Genomic DNA, 19,108 nt, shown 5'->3' with positions numbered 1-19,108 from the left:
TATTTATTTAGTTGTGAATGTGGTTCCAAATATCTCTATTAACAAATCTGTCAGTATCACCTAATACCTTGCCTAGCCAGAGTCTCCTAAACATAGAGGAAAACGAGAAACTGAACAGCTGAACTGATAAACAGGAAGCAAAGAAGAGGAAACAAAACAAGGAACTCAAACAGGCAAAAGAAAGTAACAAGTTTCGTCAAAAACCAAATGGTATACCATATTTTTTGTTAAAATTGAACAATGAAGTCACTTGAGATTCTTGTTAGAAGTTATATCACCAATCGTACATCCCACCAATTCATTGACAACATATTCCAGATTCTGGAGATAACGATTCATTTCTATGTCAATTATGTTATAAGGAAGAATCTGAAAGTTAGAACAAAAGAATCGAAGACGAGCATTTGAAAATGCGGTTAATAGAAATGGAAGGAGTTAACCAATTGAAGGAAGATGTTAGAATAGAAGAAATGGAGCAAGGGGTCAAACAACCGAACGATGAAGTAGGTAGAGGAGAATTTGAACAAGGGGACATACAAAGACAAAATGATGTAGATAGATTAGAAGAAGAAAATAAGTAAAAATATCTGGTTTATACTTTATAATCGTAGATGTCCAGAATATGATTCTTCAAGAATGATCACGGTGGCTATATGCCCGAAATCATTATCAAATGTTATTATTGTTGTTAGTCAAATGTTATTTATTGATATTTCGAACATTCTCTGAAAAATCATTCGAAAAAACAATTAAAAAAATATTTTTTGTAAACCAAAGTTTATTTAAAATATAATAAGAAATAAAATTTTTACTACAATTGGTTCTTTAAGAACAACGTTATTTATACTATAAGTGACGATATTTACTAGTCGAGACCGATTTACTTACAACCATGTGAAGTACATAAGATTTTTCCTATTTCCCACAGAATTCACATAGATGTTTATTAATTTGATTCGATACTACTAGCATGAAATTATGGACAGTTTTGACCAGTTTCTATAGGATAATAAGCATTGTTATTTTATCAACAGCTTCAAATGGACAGTATATTATCAAAAAATGTTAGAAATTGAAATTATTAAATCAATCACAGATTGATGTAGATAGATTAGAAGAAGGAGAGGTAAAAATATGTCAATACGCAATATGTCAAAGAAATTGGTGAATTATATGAAATTTATATTCGTCAGACACAAGCCAATTTTTAGTGTATAACCAAAAGGTTAGGTATAGGTCTTGGACAGGTGGAATGTATACTCTTATTAATACCTTACAAAAGATTAATAAAATATTCTCTAATAACTATAAAAATTATGACCAATAACTGTAAATTACTGTTCAATTTTTTGCTGAAAGTTTAATAAAATTCGCACACTATGGTATACTTTCATGAGTCCAATAACTATAAAATTTAAGACCAATAACTGTACAATGTGTCCCAATAACTGTACATTTTGCTATTATTTCACTGAAAATTACTATACTATGGTATACTTTCATTAATGTTTCATGATACTTAACTTTGTGGATGAATTTTGAAAATCAATTAGAGTCCAATAACTTTAAAATTTAAGACCAATAACTGTACATTTTGCTATTATTTCGCTGAAAATTATTATAATTCAATTTTTTGCTGAAAGTTTAATAAAATTCGCCTACTATGGTATACTTTCATCATTCATGATAGGTAACTTCAGTTTTATACCTCTTCTATATGTCCACACTAGCTTTAGCGAAGAGGTGACACAATAGATCTTTTGAGTTGAGTTTGAGCGTTTCTTGACAGGAAAGTGAAAACTCCAAAAAAATCTGTCATGGGAATACGATTGTGTGATAATGTAAAGGAAGAAACACGGTAAAGGATATAAATAATATGAATTCTAAAGTGACTTAAAAAAGGTGTGTATTGCAAAATACTATACGTAACATACAATATATTAAAGAATATAAAATAAAAAAAATGCATAGTCTGTTACAATTTTCGTCAAATATCCAATTCCGTTGATCAATTATTGTGGTAAAAATAGAAAAATTGAAACTGCTTCTAATTTAAAATAGTTTTATTACCATCGTCCAGGATGATATCAAAAATTGTAATAATTGATCCACATCGAGTATTCGATATTTTTTACGAAATTTTTATTATAATCATTTTTTTTTCTATTAGTTGGCATATATTTCAAAAATCGTATAAATTATAAAAGATCAGTTCGAAAAATTAAAATTATTGTTAAATATAATGAATATATAGACGGTAAAAAATAAACAAAATTGTTTTCCGAAAGAACCTTCTGGTTCCGTTTTGGATTAAAACGGCGATGTAGAGGCATCTGAACACGTTGAATCTTGTCGACAATTTATTGAATGCTGTAACGCCATCGGCATCAACCATTCTTTTGGTAGGCAGCGTTCCAAAAATGGTACCCAACTACTGAAATATGCCAGTCTATTTACCCATGGTGGAATATCTTGTCCGCTTAGAATCTAAATACAATAAAAATATTTTTATAACAAGTATCAGGGCAACAATAATTCACGTAAAAGTAAAGATTAGAACTGTTAAATACCACTAGTTATTGACTGTTCGGTTAAAGATAATTTTTGAGGAAAATTGAAAAATAATTGTTCACTTGCCGTTCCTCAAAGGAGAAAACAACGACTTTCCTGACTACTACCACGAAGAATATTGAATTACATCTCCTCCGAAGAACGAACTGGTCATAACCACTGGCTAGTTTCGACGTTGTCGCATCTCTTCAGAGTGACGTAACGACCTCTCGTTCGGTGTCTCTAATCCGAACTGAAGACACAGCCAGCCAGCGCTGCTACTGAATTATGTAGTTAAACATTCCTCAGTAGACGCCAACTGCTAACCATTAGTCAAATAGATCTCTAGCCGTAGACGGCGATATGTGAATTAAATTATTAGGCATGCTCGAAATTAAAAAACATAAGTGGAAGTGAAGATGATGCTAGAAGCTGTCTACTGAGGAATGTTTAACTACATGAATCAAATAGCAACACCGACTATCTGGGTCTACAGTTCAAATTAGAAACACCGAACGACAGGTCGTTACGACGTAACAACATCGAATCTAGTCAGTGGTTACGACCCTCTCCTTGTAATTACAGATGCCAATTTCGGATTGTCAATGACATCACGTTCTTTAAATGAGATGTAATTGAATATTGTTCGTGGTATTAGCCAGGAAAGTAGTTGTTTTCTCCTTTGAGGAACGGCACGTCTAACTGGACTTAAAGTAGAAATGCAAAATACTTTCTTAAATACTTAAATGTTAACAATAGAAAAATGTACAGGAAGTATTTCAAAAATTGTATTGTAGTAATGTATTTGGAAAAGATAAATGTAAATAATTAAAAATAGACATGGAATGTATGAGTTAGAGCTCATTGATTCTTTAAACTAAGTCGACAGTTGGATGTGGATAAATAAAAGATGTCGAACAATTTTTTTTAGTCATTTAAGAGGTTCTAGTTTCAGTAAATCGTAAAGAAATCAATTGATTCGATAGCTTAAAATAAATTAAAAAAAAAATATTTTTAATGGTGGTCGACTCAGGGAAAAAATAAAGAGAGCTTTTCGATTCTTGAAATTTCTTTTCTACTCATCATATACTATCGTTTGACATAAATTTTCTTGATGTATTTCATAAATTACAATTACACCTAAAATAAAAACCGGAAGTGATGTCATAATTTTACATGCGGGCAAAATCAAGCAACTTGGGTGTCGACCTCTAGACCTATGGTTTTATTGTTCATACCTCAAAAATGATTCATAGGACTTTTATACAGCCGGCTCTCGGACTAAAAATGTTAAACATACATGTGCCGAGTGACTTTGATTTCCGTTTGGACGGTTCAGCCTAAGAAATGTTTGGAGAAAAAAATCTCGTCGTTTACACATTTCTTGAAATATCTCGAGATGCGATTTTCGCTATTTTACTCAAAATTCAGTTTACTTGCGAGTAGTTTGGTGCATGTTTGAAAGTTTTCAATACCCTCTTCAAAGAAAGTTGCCGCCCATGAATTCAAGTAGAGTACAAAACCATAGACAAAGCAGTGATGGTGAATCTGCCAACTCTTTGAACCAGGTCATCTGCGTTCTTGGCCCCTTTATCATGCATATCATTACGGCTATCTTTAAACTTTCGACACCATCACTCATGAAGTTTTCCCCATACACACGACTCATTCTCCGATGGATTTCCGCAGCACAATAGTCTTCAGTCGGTAGAAAACGAATCACACTTGGCGGGATCATCAATAATGGCGGACATGTTTACGTGGCTGTAGCACAACGCCGACTGACACCCGAATGTCAACAATGGCGAAGTGTGTTATGCCGAAATCTTCGCAGTCGCCTACAGCGCATGTCTGCTTTCTTCTGCCCGCGTAGCGTCTGCACGGAGCGATCGGAGAGTGAAAAAAAAGGCCCTCGTATATCTCCTATCTTTTACTCATCCAAGTGTGAGTGCTTCCCAACTGCAATCTTCTTGTCCTAAGAACTTGCAGTTAAACTGGCTTATTCATTCGCTGTAGCACTCGGATTCAACTAGGACTGATTTTTTAAACATAAACTCGTGCTTGCTTTGATTATATTTATTCACTAACTATTGCACATTATGGACATAGACAATGAGTCATCATCATCCAGCCTTTTAATCCTTTGGATTATGGCTTTCGTTTTTAGCGCTTTAAAATCATTTTTTGAGGTGGATTACTCCTCGTTCTCTATTTTTGTTTTCTTTATAGTTTATCGTTTGTCTTGGCTGCTTTTGTTATTATTTTCCATTCCATTCAGTTCCTGCATTTTGTCCTCCAGTTCTCTATATAAAGTGCTCTTATGTCCTCCTATATTTCGTTCCTTCAAGTCTTTCTCGGTCTGCCTCTTCTCCTTGACCACAATGGGCTTATTCTTTTCATCATTTCAGTTGATTTTCCTCTCATCATATCCCCAGCCCAGTTCAGCCTTTGTGCTTTTCTGTGTCTCACTAAATCTTCCTTCTCCAGCTGTTTCTCTATGTCCTCGTTTTTCTCTGCTCTCCTTTCTCTCTCCTGTGTTATGTTTGGACCTGTTATGGTTCCCATTATCTTTCTTCCGATTCTTTTAAGTTCTTCTTCTCTTTTGTTTAATACTGTTCCTTTCATCACATACTTGATTAGTGGTCTTATTAGGGTTTTGTTCATTTTTATTTTGTTCTGTTTGGTTGGTTTTCGTTTCTTCCATAGGTTTGATAGCCTTTTTTTATTCTTTCCTTTATCCTGTTTCTGGTCATTTGTCCCAACGTTATTTCTAGTTAGTTAAAGGAACATATATTTTGCTTTTCTGCATTTATTGCTTATTGCTCTTCTTCTAATTTGTTGATCGATTTTATTAATTTCCTCTGTCCATTTGCTAAGATAGTTACATCATCTACGTATGCTACTATCTGTGTTACGTCTGTTACAATGTTCTTATTCTGTAATCCTGACTTTTTCACAATGCCTTCAATATTATATGTTGATATATATTAATCCTCCTGTGGTTCTTATCCTTCTCTAATGTTTAATGATGTGGAGCCACGACATCCTCTTTCTGCTGCCCCTTCCCTTACTTCACTCTATCTTTCGTGCCCAGCAATTCATTCTCCCTAGAATTTATTCGTTGGTTTTTCTTGCCGTCCATGGAAGTGTGTAGTGCGAGAGCTTCGCAGTCGCCTACTGCGCATGCCCGCTTTCTTCTGCCCGCGTAGCGTCTGCACGGAGCGATCGGAGGTTGGAAAAAAAGCGGCCCTCATATATTAAACAACTCCCTCTATAATTCACGTTGCTAATTAAATTCGTTAGAATTTATGTATTATAAATTAACAAAATATTACTAATAATTAGATTTCTTGTCACGTTTATCCATCGACACACTCCTTTGCTGTTTGAAATAATTTGATCAAAGTTTTCCAAGAAAAAGATGGCACAATAGAGTGGCCAGTCAAATCTTCCAATTTATCGCCTTTAGATTTTTTTATGGTATCTAGAAAGCATTGTAGATAAGATGGAACTTGAACCTTTACGTTACTTTATTGTTGATTAGAGTTTGAATAGAATATGACGAGATCGATAATTAAGATTTTGGAGAAACGTCCAATTTCATAAAATATTGATACAATTCCCACTTACTTTACAAAAGGCTCCTGAAAAATGATTACAATTATTATTCATAAGATGATAACGGTCTCCTCTAAATTCTTTTCCTAATTCATTAATAATTCTTTTAACATCTTCTTCCGTAAAATCTGTATAGCCTATGTGAATTGTTTGTCTGGAAATTAGATATTAAAAAATTAATTATCCCAGTTTTAATAGATCATAAATTTAGAATAAAATTATTATTTCATAGTTCATAGTTGTTGGCAAGCCTTCAGATTGGCCTTTCGCGCCTCACTTGACGTTACCAGAAGCCGATGTCCTTTAAGAAGCAAGGCGCTTCAACTTGCACCCTTTGATGGTATTAGACAAGCTGTAAGGTTTGCTCAGGTGTTTAAACCGCGCTCGAGTATGTTCAGGATACTCGCAGATAACGTGCTCTGCGGTTTCGTCCTCCTCCACGCACCAACGGCAATCCGGATCGTCCGATATGCCCATGGTGTGGAGATGGCGAAATTATTATTTGTAACGTCTCTTAACTAGAGTTGCCCGACGGATGCTACCTCAATTTTCCTTTGACAATCACTTTTGACCGATTATCGTCTTTAGATCAGGTAGTTGGCATTACTGAACCAAGATGGAGGACCGCGGGGGCGATTCCGACCCGGAAATCGACAGGTGAGTGTATGTTTCATCGGAAAACATCTTTCAAGAATCCCTCGAGGGTCAACAATTAGATATGCCTATGTATCACCAATATACGATATACCGGTCTTACAGTCCTGATCGCAGATAACATGAACGACCTCCTTAACATAGTTGGAATACTCAGTCGGTTTATAGTGCCGGATAGAAAAAGCAAGATCATTCATGAAATTCAAAAACGTGTTTACGAACTATGACTTTGACCCCAAACTAAGAATAAGATTCACAAAATGGCTCGTGCTATTGTATGGTATGGAAGACTGGACACCATGAACAGATGGGAGGCATTTGAGATGTGGATCTACCGAAGAATTTTGAGAGTTCCATGGACGGCAAGAAAAATCAACGAATAAATTTTAGGGAGAATGAATTGCTGGGCACGTTAGAACGCAAGAAAATAGCATACCTGGGACATGTGAAAGAAAGAAAGATAGAATGAAGTAAAGTAAAGAGGATGTCGTGGCTCTACATCGTTAAACGTTAGAGAGGGATAAGAACCACAGGAGGATTAATCCATACCAAAATATAATATTTGAAGGCATTGTGAGAAAGGTAGGATTACCGAATAAGAAAATTATAATAGACGTAATACAGATAGTAGCATACGTAGATGATGTAACTATCATAGCAAATGGACAGAGGGAGGTGATCAACAAATCAGAAGAAGAAGCACGCAATAAATGCAGAAAAAACAAAATAAATAAGATAATGAGATAAAATGAGAAGAAAACCAACTGAAATGATGAAAAGAATAAGCCCATTGTGGTCAAGGAGAAGAGGCAGACCGAGAAAGACTTGGAGGAACGAAATATAGGAGGACATAAGAGCACTTTATATAGAGAACTGGGGGACAAAATGCAGGAACTGAATGGAATGGAAAATAATAACAAAAGCAACCAAGACAAACGATAAACTATAAAGAAAACAAAAATAGAGAACGAGGAGTAATCCACCCCAAAAAATGATTTTAAAGCGCTAAAAACGAATGATGATGATGAAGCCTCATTGTCTATGTCTATAATGTGCAATAGGTAGTGAATAAATATAATCAAAGCTAGCACGAGTTTGTGTTTAAAAAAACAGTCCTAGTTGAATCCGAGTGCTACAGCGAATGAATAAGCCAGTTTAACTGCAAGTTCTTTGGACAAGAAGATAGCAGTTGGGAAAGCAGTCACACTTGGATGAGTAAAAGGTAGGAGAAATACGAGGGCCTTTTTTTTTCAACCTCTGATCGCTCCGTGCAGACGCTACGCGGGCAGAAGAAAGCAGACATGCGCTGTAGGCGACTGCGAAGATTTCGGCATAACACACTTCGCCATTGTTGACATTCGGGTGTCAGTCGGCGTTGTGCTACAGCCACATAAACATTTCCGCCATTATTGATGATCCCGCCAAGTGTGATTCGTTTTCTACAGGCTGAAGGACATATTGCTGCAGAAATCCATTGAAGAATGAGTCGTGTGTATGAGGAAAGCTTCATGAGTGATGGTGTCGAAAGTTTAAAGATGGCCTTAATGATGTGCATGATGAATGCAAATCTGTCGTCTCAGATGACCTGGTTCAACGAGTTGACAGAATTGTTAAAGAAAACCGCAGATTCACCATTACTGCTTTGTCTACGGAATTTCCAGTAGACTCAATGTCTGTTTTGTACTCTACTTGAATTCATTGGCTGCAACTTTTTTTTGATGAAGGTATTGGCTTGGCCACAGATATGACAAATGTCTTCGGTGATTATGTCGTAAAGTAACCGTAAGTGTACCAATCTTTTGGTAATAAAACTATAATTTTATATGAAGTTGTCTTTTATTTATAGAATATCGGAGGTTGAAAAAAACAGCCCTAGTACTTATTGCTAAATCATAAAGAAGACTTGTCAAAACTTCTCTGATGCACGTTAAACAGCAAGAGCCAAGAATCGCATAATCCTAAATCTGACATGTAAGGATAAGGATTAAAAGCGACTTGTAGCACGGTAACGATGAACGATGAACCATCTTGTAGGTTCCGGTAACCTTTTGTTTACTTTTTACACATTTTCATCTATATTAGAAGTCAAAAGTCCCGACCGTTTCTCGTTCTTAACTGATTCATTTTCACTTTAAATTGGTCATACTACTTGTAAATAGTTTTTCTACCATCACCAAGACATATTTCATTATTTTGTTAGCTTTTTTAGCACTTTTTTACAACTTGCAACAAAACGTGATGCGTTAATTAAGAACCATATTCACGACAGACTAAGCAAAAACGAGCCAAAACTTGTCACTATTTCTTTCAACACGTAAGATTTGCGATATACTAGTTGAAATACTAGGACCCCAGAAGTACCTGGCCTGACCTAGAGATGGCAGTAGTTGCTTGACAACATACCATTGTATTAGCAAGTACACAATCTATATAGCATATGTTTCAAGTTTCAAGACGCCACGTTGTTTAGTATTTGTTTGACAGCCATCAATAGTGAAAGTTTTTAGTGAATTTGTAAACATGGAAAAATTAGTCATCGTTATGTCATACAATAGTTTTAATTGAGAAGCTGAACTAGATTCTACTGTGAGTAATACTGCTCCTTCGTTATTAACAGTAAAATATTGGGTAGCAAAGTTTAGACGAGACTGTACGATCTGCGAAGACCAGCAGCGCAGTGGTCGACCGAATGAGGTGACGACTCCAGAAATTCACTGGATGATCATCGACTGAAAGTGCGCGAGCTAGCATACATAGTAGGCATTTCAAAAAGTTCGGTACATCGCATATTAACTCCAAATATAAGATGTGAACCGCGTTTGCTCGCAATGGAATAAAAACAACTTCGTGAAGATGAAGAAACGGTCCGAAAAGCAGGAAAAGACCGTTCCATCTGCAGACAAGGTCATGGCGTCGGTTATTTGGGATGCGCATTGGATAATTTTCATTAGCCATCTTTAAAAAGGAAAAACCATCAAAGACGAGTATTATGCGAGCTTATTGTAACGTTTGAGCGAAGAAATCAAGCAAATACGGCCTCATTTGGCTAAGAAGTGTTGTTGTACTTCTTTTTGAGACTAACGGCGATTAGAGTGACCAATTTTTTACCTTGTTGTCATAATCAGCATATAATCAGATAGTGTTTAAAAAATTTACAAACATTACCTAAATCTGAACTGTTCTCCTAATTCTTTTTCATCCCTAGGTATATTTTCAAAGATTCCTGTGAATGAATACTGATGTCCGCCGTAAGCATACTCGGTACCATATATTTCAACGCCTGAAATGAAACAAAGACCGAGGATAACATAGAAAGTAAACGGATTCACAATTGATTTTCGCAGTATTTTAAGGGTGTCATGTGGCAGAATTAAGATTTGAATTTCGGATTTCTCCGTAACCAATGATTTGTGTGCAATTGCTCGTCGAAGATTTTGCTCTCGTTAAAATATAAGGTGATGCCCCAAGTGAAGATTTGATTCGAACATGTCGAGGTTCCAAGCAACGAGTTCAACAGAAAACAACCTACGACCGGGACCGAACAGGACGTCGATAAGGAATGAACTCGTCGCGGCAAGTTTGCGCGACTCCGCGTCAGTCCGTTCGCTACCTTGGGACTTCCAAAAACTATAGTTTATTGAAGAAAGATCTTAAATTTCATCCGTTTAAAATTCAAATTGTGCAAGCGCTTAAGTCTAATGATCACAATGAGACAATGTTGGAGCTATTTCGTACAATGAACACTATCTTTTGGAGTGATGAAACCCATTTTCATTTGAATGGAAGTGTAAACAAGCAAAATTGTCGATAAAACCCTCCCTTAAAACAACCCCTTAACAGTCCCAAAGTGACGGTTTGGTGTGCGTTCCCAAGCAAGGGAATAATTTTATTGTAAATCGTCAAGGGCAAGCAATTTCCGTAAATTGTGTTGCTTATAGGTCAATATTAACGATTATTTATTTCCAACATTGAGAGAACTTTCTGCCTTCAATTTATAGGCATCGTTTCAGCAAGATGGCGCTACGCCACATAGTGTTAGGGAGACCATGGCGCTGCTTCGTGATTTTTTCCCTAGCAAATTGATAACCCGTTTCGGTGATATCGCTTGGCCACCCAGGTCCTCGGATCCTACCTCTACGGACTTTTTTCTGTTGGGTGTATCTTAAAAGTAAAGTGTACGGAACAACCCGGCGACAATCTCTGAAGTGAAATAAAATATCGTTCGCAAAGTCAATGGCATCTCCAGCGAGAGGCAAGAAATACCGAAGACAGATTCCAAGAATGTATCCGACGTAACCAATCAACCGACCGACCAACATTTGGTCGATGTAATTTAAAAAAAAAACCGCATTTGTTTACCTTGTATTGATTTAAACTGGAAATACATATTTTCTGTAGTTTTTTTGTTATATAGATTTTAAATCGTAATTTTGCCACCGGACACCCTGTATTATCCACTATCACAACTTGATTTCACTTATTGCAATCATAGGATACACGATACTATAAACAATTATAAAAATAGTCTGGATAACTTCACGATTATGTTCAGTCAGCAGAATTGAATTCAATAAAATTACACTGTAACAAATCGATCATAAGTTTTATGACGATGACAAATATTTTCCATTATCAACACCTGCTAGGTACACACCATATTGTATAATAAATGAGTGACTGATAATTTCTAAAATAAAAAGTTATAATATAGCAACAATTTCATTAATTTCCTTTTTTAAATTATCTTTAATCAACGAAAATAAGGTATATATGTCATTGCTACATCTTCATCATCATTTTTTAGCAGTTTATTCTGCCCATTGTTGGATGGAAAGAGAGAGAAATGCTTTATTGTCAAAAAAATTGTTGTTTGATGTGAAAACTAAAAAATAAAAATAACTTAACAGAATAGAAGGCACTTTCTAGTAAATACGACCTCAAAATATTGCGGAATGCGGGAAAATAGTATATATCGATTTGATTTCAATTGGCAAGTGATTGTGCATTTTTTTTGCATTGTCAAATTTTGAACCCGTAACTAATTCTGAACGTGGAGTAGGTCTAAAATTTTATAAAATGATCTACTGTAATTTGGTGAATGAGTTTTACTACAAAGGTGCTGTAAAAAGACTTAACTTTAGGTCGTGGGCAAACTGCAATAAGTGATTTTTGTATTTATATTGAAATATTTTCTTGAACATTAGGTTAACAAGTTATCTTCATTACACGAGGATGTTTTGATATCTAGTTAGCCTAGACCAGTTCCATGCATAAACAAAATATTGCGTTACCATAGCAACGAACAATAACCATTAGAAGTGTGAGAAAACAAAGCAACAGTCGATGGAATGGCAATGACACTCTGGTTTTCCGAGACCTAAGAAGTTTCGTGTCCAAAAAACTGTTGGAAAAGTACTTGCTTCAGTTTTTTGGGATTGCCATGGAGTAATCATGATTGATTTTTTGGATAAGAGTAGAACAATAACTGGTGATTACTATTGGACATTACTGACCACTCTACGGGAAAAAATTAAAGAGAAAAGACGCGAAAAGCTATCCAAAGGTGTTTTATTTTTGCAGGACAACGCCCATGTCGTGATTTACGGTTTGAATTACTGGAGCCCCCTCTTCTTCACCAGATTTGGCTCCGTCCGACGATATCTCAACTGAAAAAAAGTTTAAAACGTAAATTTTCTCCCAACGAGGAGGTAATAAAAGCTGTGGAGGTCTGGTTTACAGAACAAGAAGAAATATTTTTTTTGAAAGATCTAGAGACGTTGCAGGATCGCTGTAATAAATGTTTCCAATTAAGAGGAGAATATGTTGAGTAATAAAATATTTTGACATTGAAATTTTGTTTGGTTCTATATCAGGATAAGAATTTTTCATATATATCCTCGTAATTATGAATATTCTATGTAAATTGTCTCAGAAAATTTAATTATCATTTACCCAATTTGATCAATTTACCTTATAGTTCAGATAATGATGTAACAATGAACTTTGAAAGATTACTCACAAACATATTAATAAGGAAATTGATGGACGAATAATTTCGGCACGTTCAAATCAATTGCATCTCTGTAATTTGACAAATCCGTATATTACTAGAACATAGAATTGATATGCCAAATTTGATAAATATTCAAATATAGAAAAAGATGAAAGCTCTTAATTTAAAATACAGAAGCAACGTCATCCAGGTAATGGAAATATAAATTAATCGTATTAATTTATACTCAATAACAAAACCTATTGTGAGATGGATGATAAAAAAAATTGACCAAATTGGTGCCTGACGTTAAAAAACTGCATCGAATGAAAACATTTAAAAGTTTGTTTCATGTTAGAAACCGATCCACTATTGAGTATTAGACTAGACCAGAGATAAAGATAATTCTCAAAAATTTTTTATAACGATGTTATGAGAGAGAGAGATCTTCTTTATTGTCAAAAAATTGTTACAAATTGTCAAAAAATTTGTAGACAAAAACTTGTAAAAACTAACAAAAAAACTAAATAAAGATACAAATACAATAAAACTTCAATATACAGAATCAAACCACAATGAATAACAAAATTAGTAAAAGGTAATTATAAGTATATATCTATAGCATATTAGTATATACGAGGGGGTACCCAAAAATAACCGGAATTATTTTTAAATGCTATATATTTACAAATATTTACAAAACAACCTTATGCCCTTCAAAATACTCTCCATTACAAGTAATACATTTGTCCCAACGGTGCTTCCACTGTTCGTAACATTGTTTGAACTCATTTTTAGAGAAGGCTGTAATGTTTTCAAATCGCCGTCCTTTTATGCCCCTTTTCATGCGTGGAAACAAGAAAAAGTCGCACAAAGCCAGGTCAGGCGAGTAAGGTGCGTAGGGCAGCGGAACCTTGTTATTTTCAACAAAAAACTGGCTAACAGTGATGGATGAGCGTGCAGGTGCGTTGCCATGGTGGAAAAACCAGTCACCTGTTTGATGACCTTCAAGATATTCCATTGATTTCAGACGGTTGATCAATTGTCTGTCGACGGTCTGTGCACATAAGCTCTCGAATTCTTTCAAACTTTTGCGACGTTTGTCATCAATTCTCATTATTTGATTTCAATGTGCAAGTGAATGTGCATTTTTTGCATTGTAAAATATTGAGCCCTTAACTAATTCTGAACGTGGAGTGGGTAGGTAAAGGTCGTGCTCCGCGTTCCCAATTGGCTGGAATTGAAGTGATTTTTAGAGTCTATTTTTTTGTAAGAGAGAGAGAAAGTAATAAAACCCAATTTTTCTTCTTAGTGTGCCGTATCAAGTCCACCTGACGTTGGCGATCGGCATTGCAAAACTCTCTCTATCTTGGACTAGTCTAAATAACTGTCCTGCTCCTCTTATCCCAGTTCATTCTTCAACCAAGAGGCTTGTTTTCTTCTAATTCCTCTAGGACCTTCAACTTTACCCATCATAATCAACCGGCTACCACGCATTATGTGTCCCAAATAACCTATTTTCCCGCATTTAATGTTATTCAACTCACGAACCGCATTTGCTTTGTTACGGACTGCATCGTTTGTTTGCATAGCTGTCCACGGTATATTAAACATGCGTTACCGAATGTGAAATTTTAAATTATCATTAGAGAGGAGTGACCCAATTACTAATTCAAAATTTAATACGGTCATTTTGAATATTACAACAGAATAATCAAAATATTTCCAATACAGAACAATAGAGAAATGTTTGGGATTGCTCAAAAGCCCTATGTATTAACGTTTATATAGCCGTATCATAAATTTTTTTTTCAATAAGTAGGTATCAAGTATTCAAGAATATCTTTCCTACAACTTTCACCGAAAATACATCCATAGCAAAATTAAACAAGAACAGAGTAGAATGGCACTTTATATCGATTTGATTTCAATTGGCAATGATTGTGCATTTTTTGCATTGTAAAATATTAACTAATTCTGAACGCGAAATAGGTAGGTAAAGGTCATGAGTGAGAATTTTTAATCTTTTAAAGAAGTGAGCCATGCTGTTTAGTCCGAGTAAATATCTAACAGCCCTCTTTTGTAATTTTAAGATTCGCTCAAATTGAGTCGCACCACACGTACCCCAGAAGAGAAGGGCATATCGGAGATGCGACTTAATAAGGGCATAATAAACTGTTAACGAAGTGGATAAGTTTAGTTCTTTGGGAACTGATCTCAGCGCAAAACAGGAGGAACTCAATTTTTTAGATACAGCGGCAATATGTTAATTCCCATTTCAAGGAATTGTCCACAACGAGCCCTAAGAATTTGACAGTTCCAACGACGTCAATGGTAGTGTTATTTAATAAAAAAGGCAGCAATTTGTTTTTATATAATAAAACTTTAGTTTTAGAAACGTTGAGACAGAGAAGATTAGAATCGCAACATGATTTAAGGATGATTAGGTCACTAGATATAGTCCTATGAAGTGCCGTGAGATCTGGGTTGCTCCACGAGAAATTAGTGTCGTCTGCAAATAAACATATTTTACCATTGAAGTCTAGATAGGCGATGTTTATGAACAGAAGAAACAAAATAGGGCCTAGTATTGAGCCGTGGGGCACTCCACATTCTATTGGCTTACAAGGGGACATCGTTGTATCATCCCTTATAAGCTGACTTCTGTTGATAAGGTATGATTCAAACCATGCGAAAGGTGTTCCCCTGAAACCGTAGTACTGCAATTTGTTAATTGAAATATTATTATTAACACAATAGAAAGCGTTAGAAAAATCACAAAAAATTATTGCAGTGGAGTGATGACTGTTTAGGCTTGAGTAGACATTATTTAGGAGGGAGAATATAGCATCATTTGTGCATTAGTGCAAGCATCAAACTCAAAATGGTGTCAAACCTCCGAATTCTTTAATGAAGCTCCGATTTTCATGAAAATTTAGAATTAAGCTCATCTTATCCTTCATATGAAGATCTACATGGTCGCAAGGTGTGCAAATTGTTTTTAAGAGGTGAAAACCAACCCTTATTGAAAAATACCAATATTATAGTTTTTCCTACTTTTTTTCAATTCAAATGTTTTTCGTTTATGCAGCATAAATATCTTAACATATTATATAATAGACAATTCATATATTTTGAAGTATCAACCCTTAAAAATCTTTAAAAACTACCCTTCTAATGAAAATAATATAGGAAAAAATCTTTTAGCGATTTAAAACATTGCAATTTCATTTTTACTGAGAAAAATTCATATTATTTTAATAAAATTTGATTGGTTATTAATTTTTATTATTCAACCCTTAAAACTACCCCTTTACAGAGAATGAAAAAAATAAATCTAATGACTGCCAGCTTTTAGATTTTGCATTCTTTTTGGTATTAAAGTTTCTTGTCTCTTCTTGAAGTAATTTTTAATTCTTTACACCCTGACCCCTTAAGAACCACCCCTTCACCTTTTGGTACCTTCAAATGTACCTACAGGCAACTTAGCATCAACAGAAAAAATCCGTGCACCAAAATTTGAAATATTTTCATATCCTATCATTCACAAAAAAAATTCAAATTCTTATTTTTTATGTAACTCCATTAATTTTGAATCATATCCTAAAAACAACCATTTTAAAAGTAATTTTCAGGGCTACAAGCCTATGTATGTTAGAAGGGCTTGAGACCCTCCACATTTTATTAATAAAGGGTCAAAAGGCTGAGGCACACACACCTCTCGCTTATTGGATACACATCTATCATCTGTCAAAATTTCAAATAAATCGGTTCTGCATTAAAGAATTTGGGGGGAAATGCTTGAATTCATGACCTACATTTCTTACTTAAAAACCCAAATTTATGTGTAGTAAGTATTTTATATTTAAACATAAATGATAACAGCCTCTTTTTGACCAATCTTTCTATTATCTTAGGTAACGTGGGAAGGAGTGCAACAGGGAGATAACTCAATGCTTAATTTTTATCTCCTTCTTTATGCAGAGGTATAATTATAGTCGTCTTAAGGCAATTGGGAAAAGTGCCATTTTGAAATGAAACATTAATTAAAGTGGTAAGGTGATTTAATGTGCAATCAGGTAGATACGAAAATATTTTTGATTAAGTCCATCAGTTCCAGATGTCATTAATTGTACCGAGAAGTTCTGCTAAAACTACAGTCAAAGAAGAAACTGTGTAAGTTAGCATTAGCATCAAGGAGATTTGAAAGTGGATCATGAGAAGGAGTTATAGAATTTGATAAATTTCTGACTACATTCACAATGTAAGGTGAAGTCGACATTATGCTCGATGAAGTAGCATTATTTCTTGATCATTCACAATGGACCATGTTTCTTTGGAAACATCACGAGAATTGGCGAGGCTCCTATTATAATAAATATTGGTCAAAAGTTTTTGCCCACCCTATAATCCATCCATAGTAAACGAATTGTTTTTGTTCTAACAAATTCAGACTGTTTGAAAATGAGTGAAACCAAGGAATTATCGGATGAAACTCGTGCATTAATCACTTTGTATTTTTATTACTATATTCTTATCTATATATGTATAAATAATAAAATGTATTGTATTATTTTTATTTGTTATTTCCCATGAAGTATAGAGGGCAAAACCTTTTGACTGCTAGAGTACATCATCCTTTAAAAAATACACTATTGATGAAATGGTCAAAAACTTGGAAATGAATTTAATCAAGCTTATTTGGGTACAAATAAAAGGATACGTGGCTCTCTACAATATAACATATAAACTTATTGATGTTCAGCATTTTTTATTGCAATTATTTTAACAAATTACGATAAAAATGAGCAAAAAGCTATAGAACATGTAGTTAAAGAGAAGCAGGATGAGAAGCTTGATAGTATTGTGGAGAAAACTATAGAATTCTTTTGAAACCAATGAGTTAAGTGAAGATAACCTCAACTAACTAAATATTTATATCAATATGTTCAGTCTCATTTATATTTTATGGTATAATGTGCCCAAAAAGTTACACAAGGTCGCCAATCTTAAATACCAGAGAACATTATAAATGAGAATGTGCAAGTATTTATTTATCTTAGAGAAAGCCACCCTGTGACACATTATTTTTATTGTTTCTTCTGGTAAACCAACAGATTTTTAAGAGAGTTTATTATATTCACAAGCAACCTTCTACATATTGATAACATATTTTAAGTTCTTATCATCATAAATGCAAATATTGTTATTTTGATAGAATATCTAATAAGCAAGTAAACAGGTTGGCACAATCACTTAACAACTGCCTCATTCACTTATCAATTATACAGATACTGTTATTTCAAATGTGCATATTGAAATTGGAATAAATTCCTTATTAATAAGTAACCTAGAGCTTTAAGTTTAATCAAATGACTAAAATTATAGTCTGGAATATCAACTTACAATAAGAATTTAAAGAATAGACATGTGATTTCTAAGCATATGTTTATTATTAAAAACAAATAAACTATGGCAAATTTCCGTATTGTTCCAGTTTTTATATGATTTTACGTATATTCATATATATTTTCTTAGTTAATTATAAAGAACGTTCACAAAATGTATAGTAGAATAATACCAAAACAAACAAGTTAAAAATATCTTTTTTTTGTTTAACAAAAGTTTTATATCAATCAAAGTTTTATTTGTAATAGATATATTTTTGAAGAAGTATTTACTTACCGGAATGAAATACCCCCAGACCGATATTACTTGTAAATTCATTAATTTTGTACATATCATACACATTTAACAATACAGGCTCACGAGACATTTTATTCGGAAGTAATTCATCGGAACCCGAGTCTCTTACACTCATACAACTAAACGGTAAATTGCAGGTCAAACCATTGGAAAACATTTCTAAAAATACAAATGTTATGTTCTAAAATAGATACATAAGAGAAAGAGCTTACTGTAAAAATTATTAATGTTGAAGTTGAAAGAACAATAGTGGTCGCTATTTTTATTTATTTCATTCCAACACACTCACTTAAATGTTTGAGGAAATAATTAGTTTTTTAACAGGTTATATTTCCATTGTGACTAACAAACAAAATTTTAGCTGACTCTTGACATTTAAATAAAAGATGTTCACTGTTTGTATTTATATAAATAAAACAGAAGAATTCTTATGAAAATGGTAAAGCCATCGAACTTACATCGGCAATCATAAAATTGATAGTTCTGTGACATCAATAGAATCCAGCTGGATCACAGCATGAGTTTATGAGATATCATATAATTTAAACGATAGAGTTTTGCTTTATTCGAAGATAAGACATTATTTTC

General features: G+C 34.1%; 1 protein-coding gene across 1 annotated transcript; it reads right to left on the bottom strand.

The window, feature by feature from the left end:
• Positions 1-1,889: 1,889 nt before the first annotated feature.
• On the bottom strand, positions 1,890-18,932 carry LOC130448109 (deubiquitinase DESI2). Its single transcript, XM_056785319.1, has 5 exons — positions 18,733-18,932; positions 18,500-18,679; positions 9,988-10,102; positions 6,181-6,322; positions 1,890-2,487 (listed from the first exon to the last, which is right to left on the bottom strand). Exons 2-5 carry the CDS (start codon positions 18,675-18,677, stop codon positions 2,311-2,313), a joined length of 612 nt encoding a protein of 203 aa, XP_056641297.1. The 5' UTR covers positions 18,678-18,679; positions 18,733-18,932; the 3' UTR covers positions 1,890-2,310.
• Positions 18,933-19,108: the final 176 nt, after the last annotated feature.

Source organism: Diorhabda sublineata, chromosome 8 (assembly GCF_026230105.1).
Source record: "Diorhabda sublineata isolate icDioSubl1.1 chromosome 8, icDioSubl1.1, whole genome shotgun sequence".
Lineage (NCBI taxonomy): Eukaryota > Metazoa > Arthropoda > Insecta > Coleoptera > Chrysomelidae > Diorhabda > Diorhabda sublineata.
The sequence above is the reverse complement of the archived record's forward strand: the minus strand, read 5'-3'. Positions and strand labels throughout refer to the sequence as shown.

Bases quoted from the DNA above. Each gene is read 5' to 3' on its own strand.
- LOC130448109 (XM_056785319.1), bottom strand. From the start codon at position 18,677: ATGTTTTCCAATGGTTTGACCTGCAATTTACCGTTTAGTTGTATGAGT. The intron at 10,103-18,499 runs GTAAGTAAATAC...GTTTCATTTCAG, and splicing joins TCTGGGGGTATTTCATTCCG to GCGTTGAAATATATGGTACC. The intron at 2,488-6,180 runs GTAAGTGGGAAT...TATTGTATTTAG, and splicing joins TTTCAGGAGCCTTTTGTAAA to ATTCTAAGCGGACAAGATAT.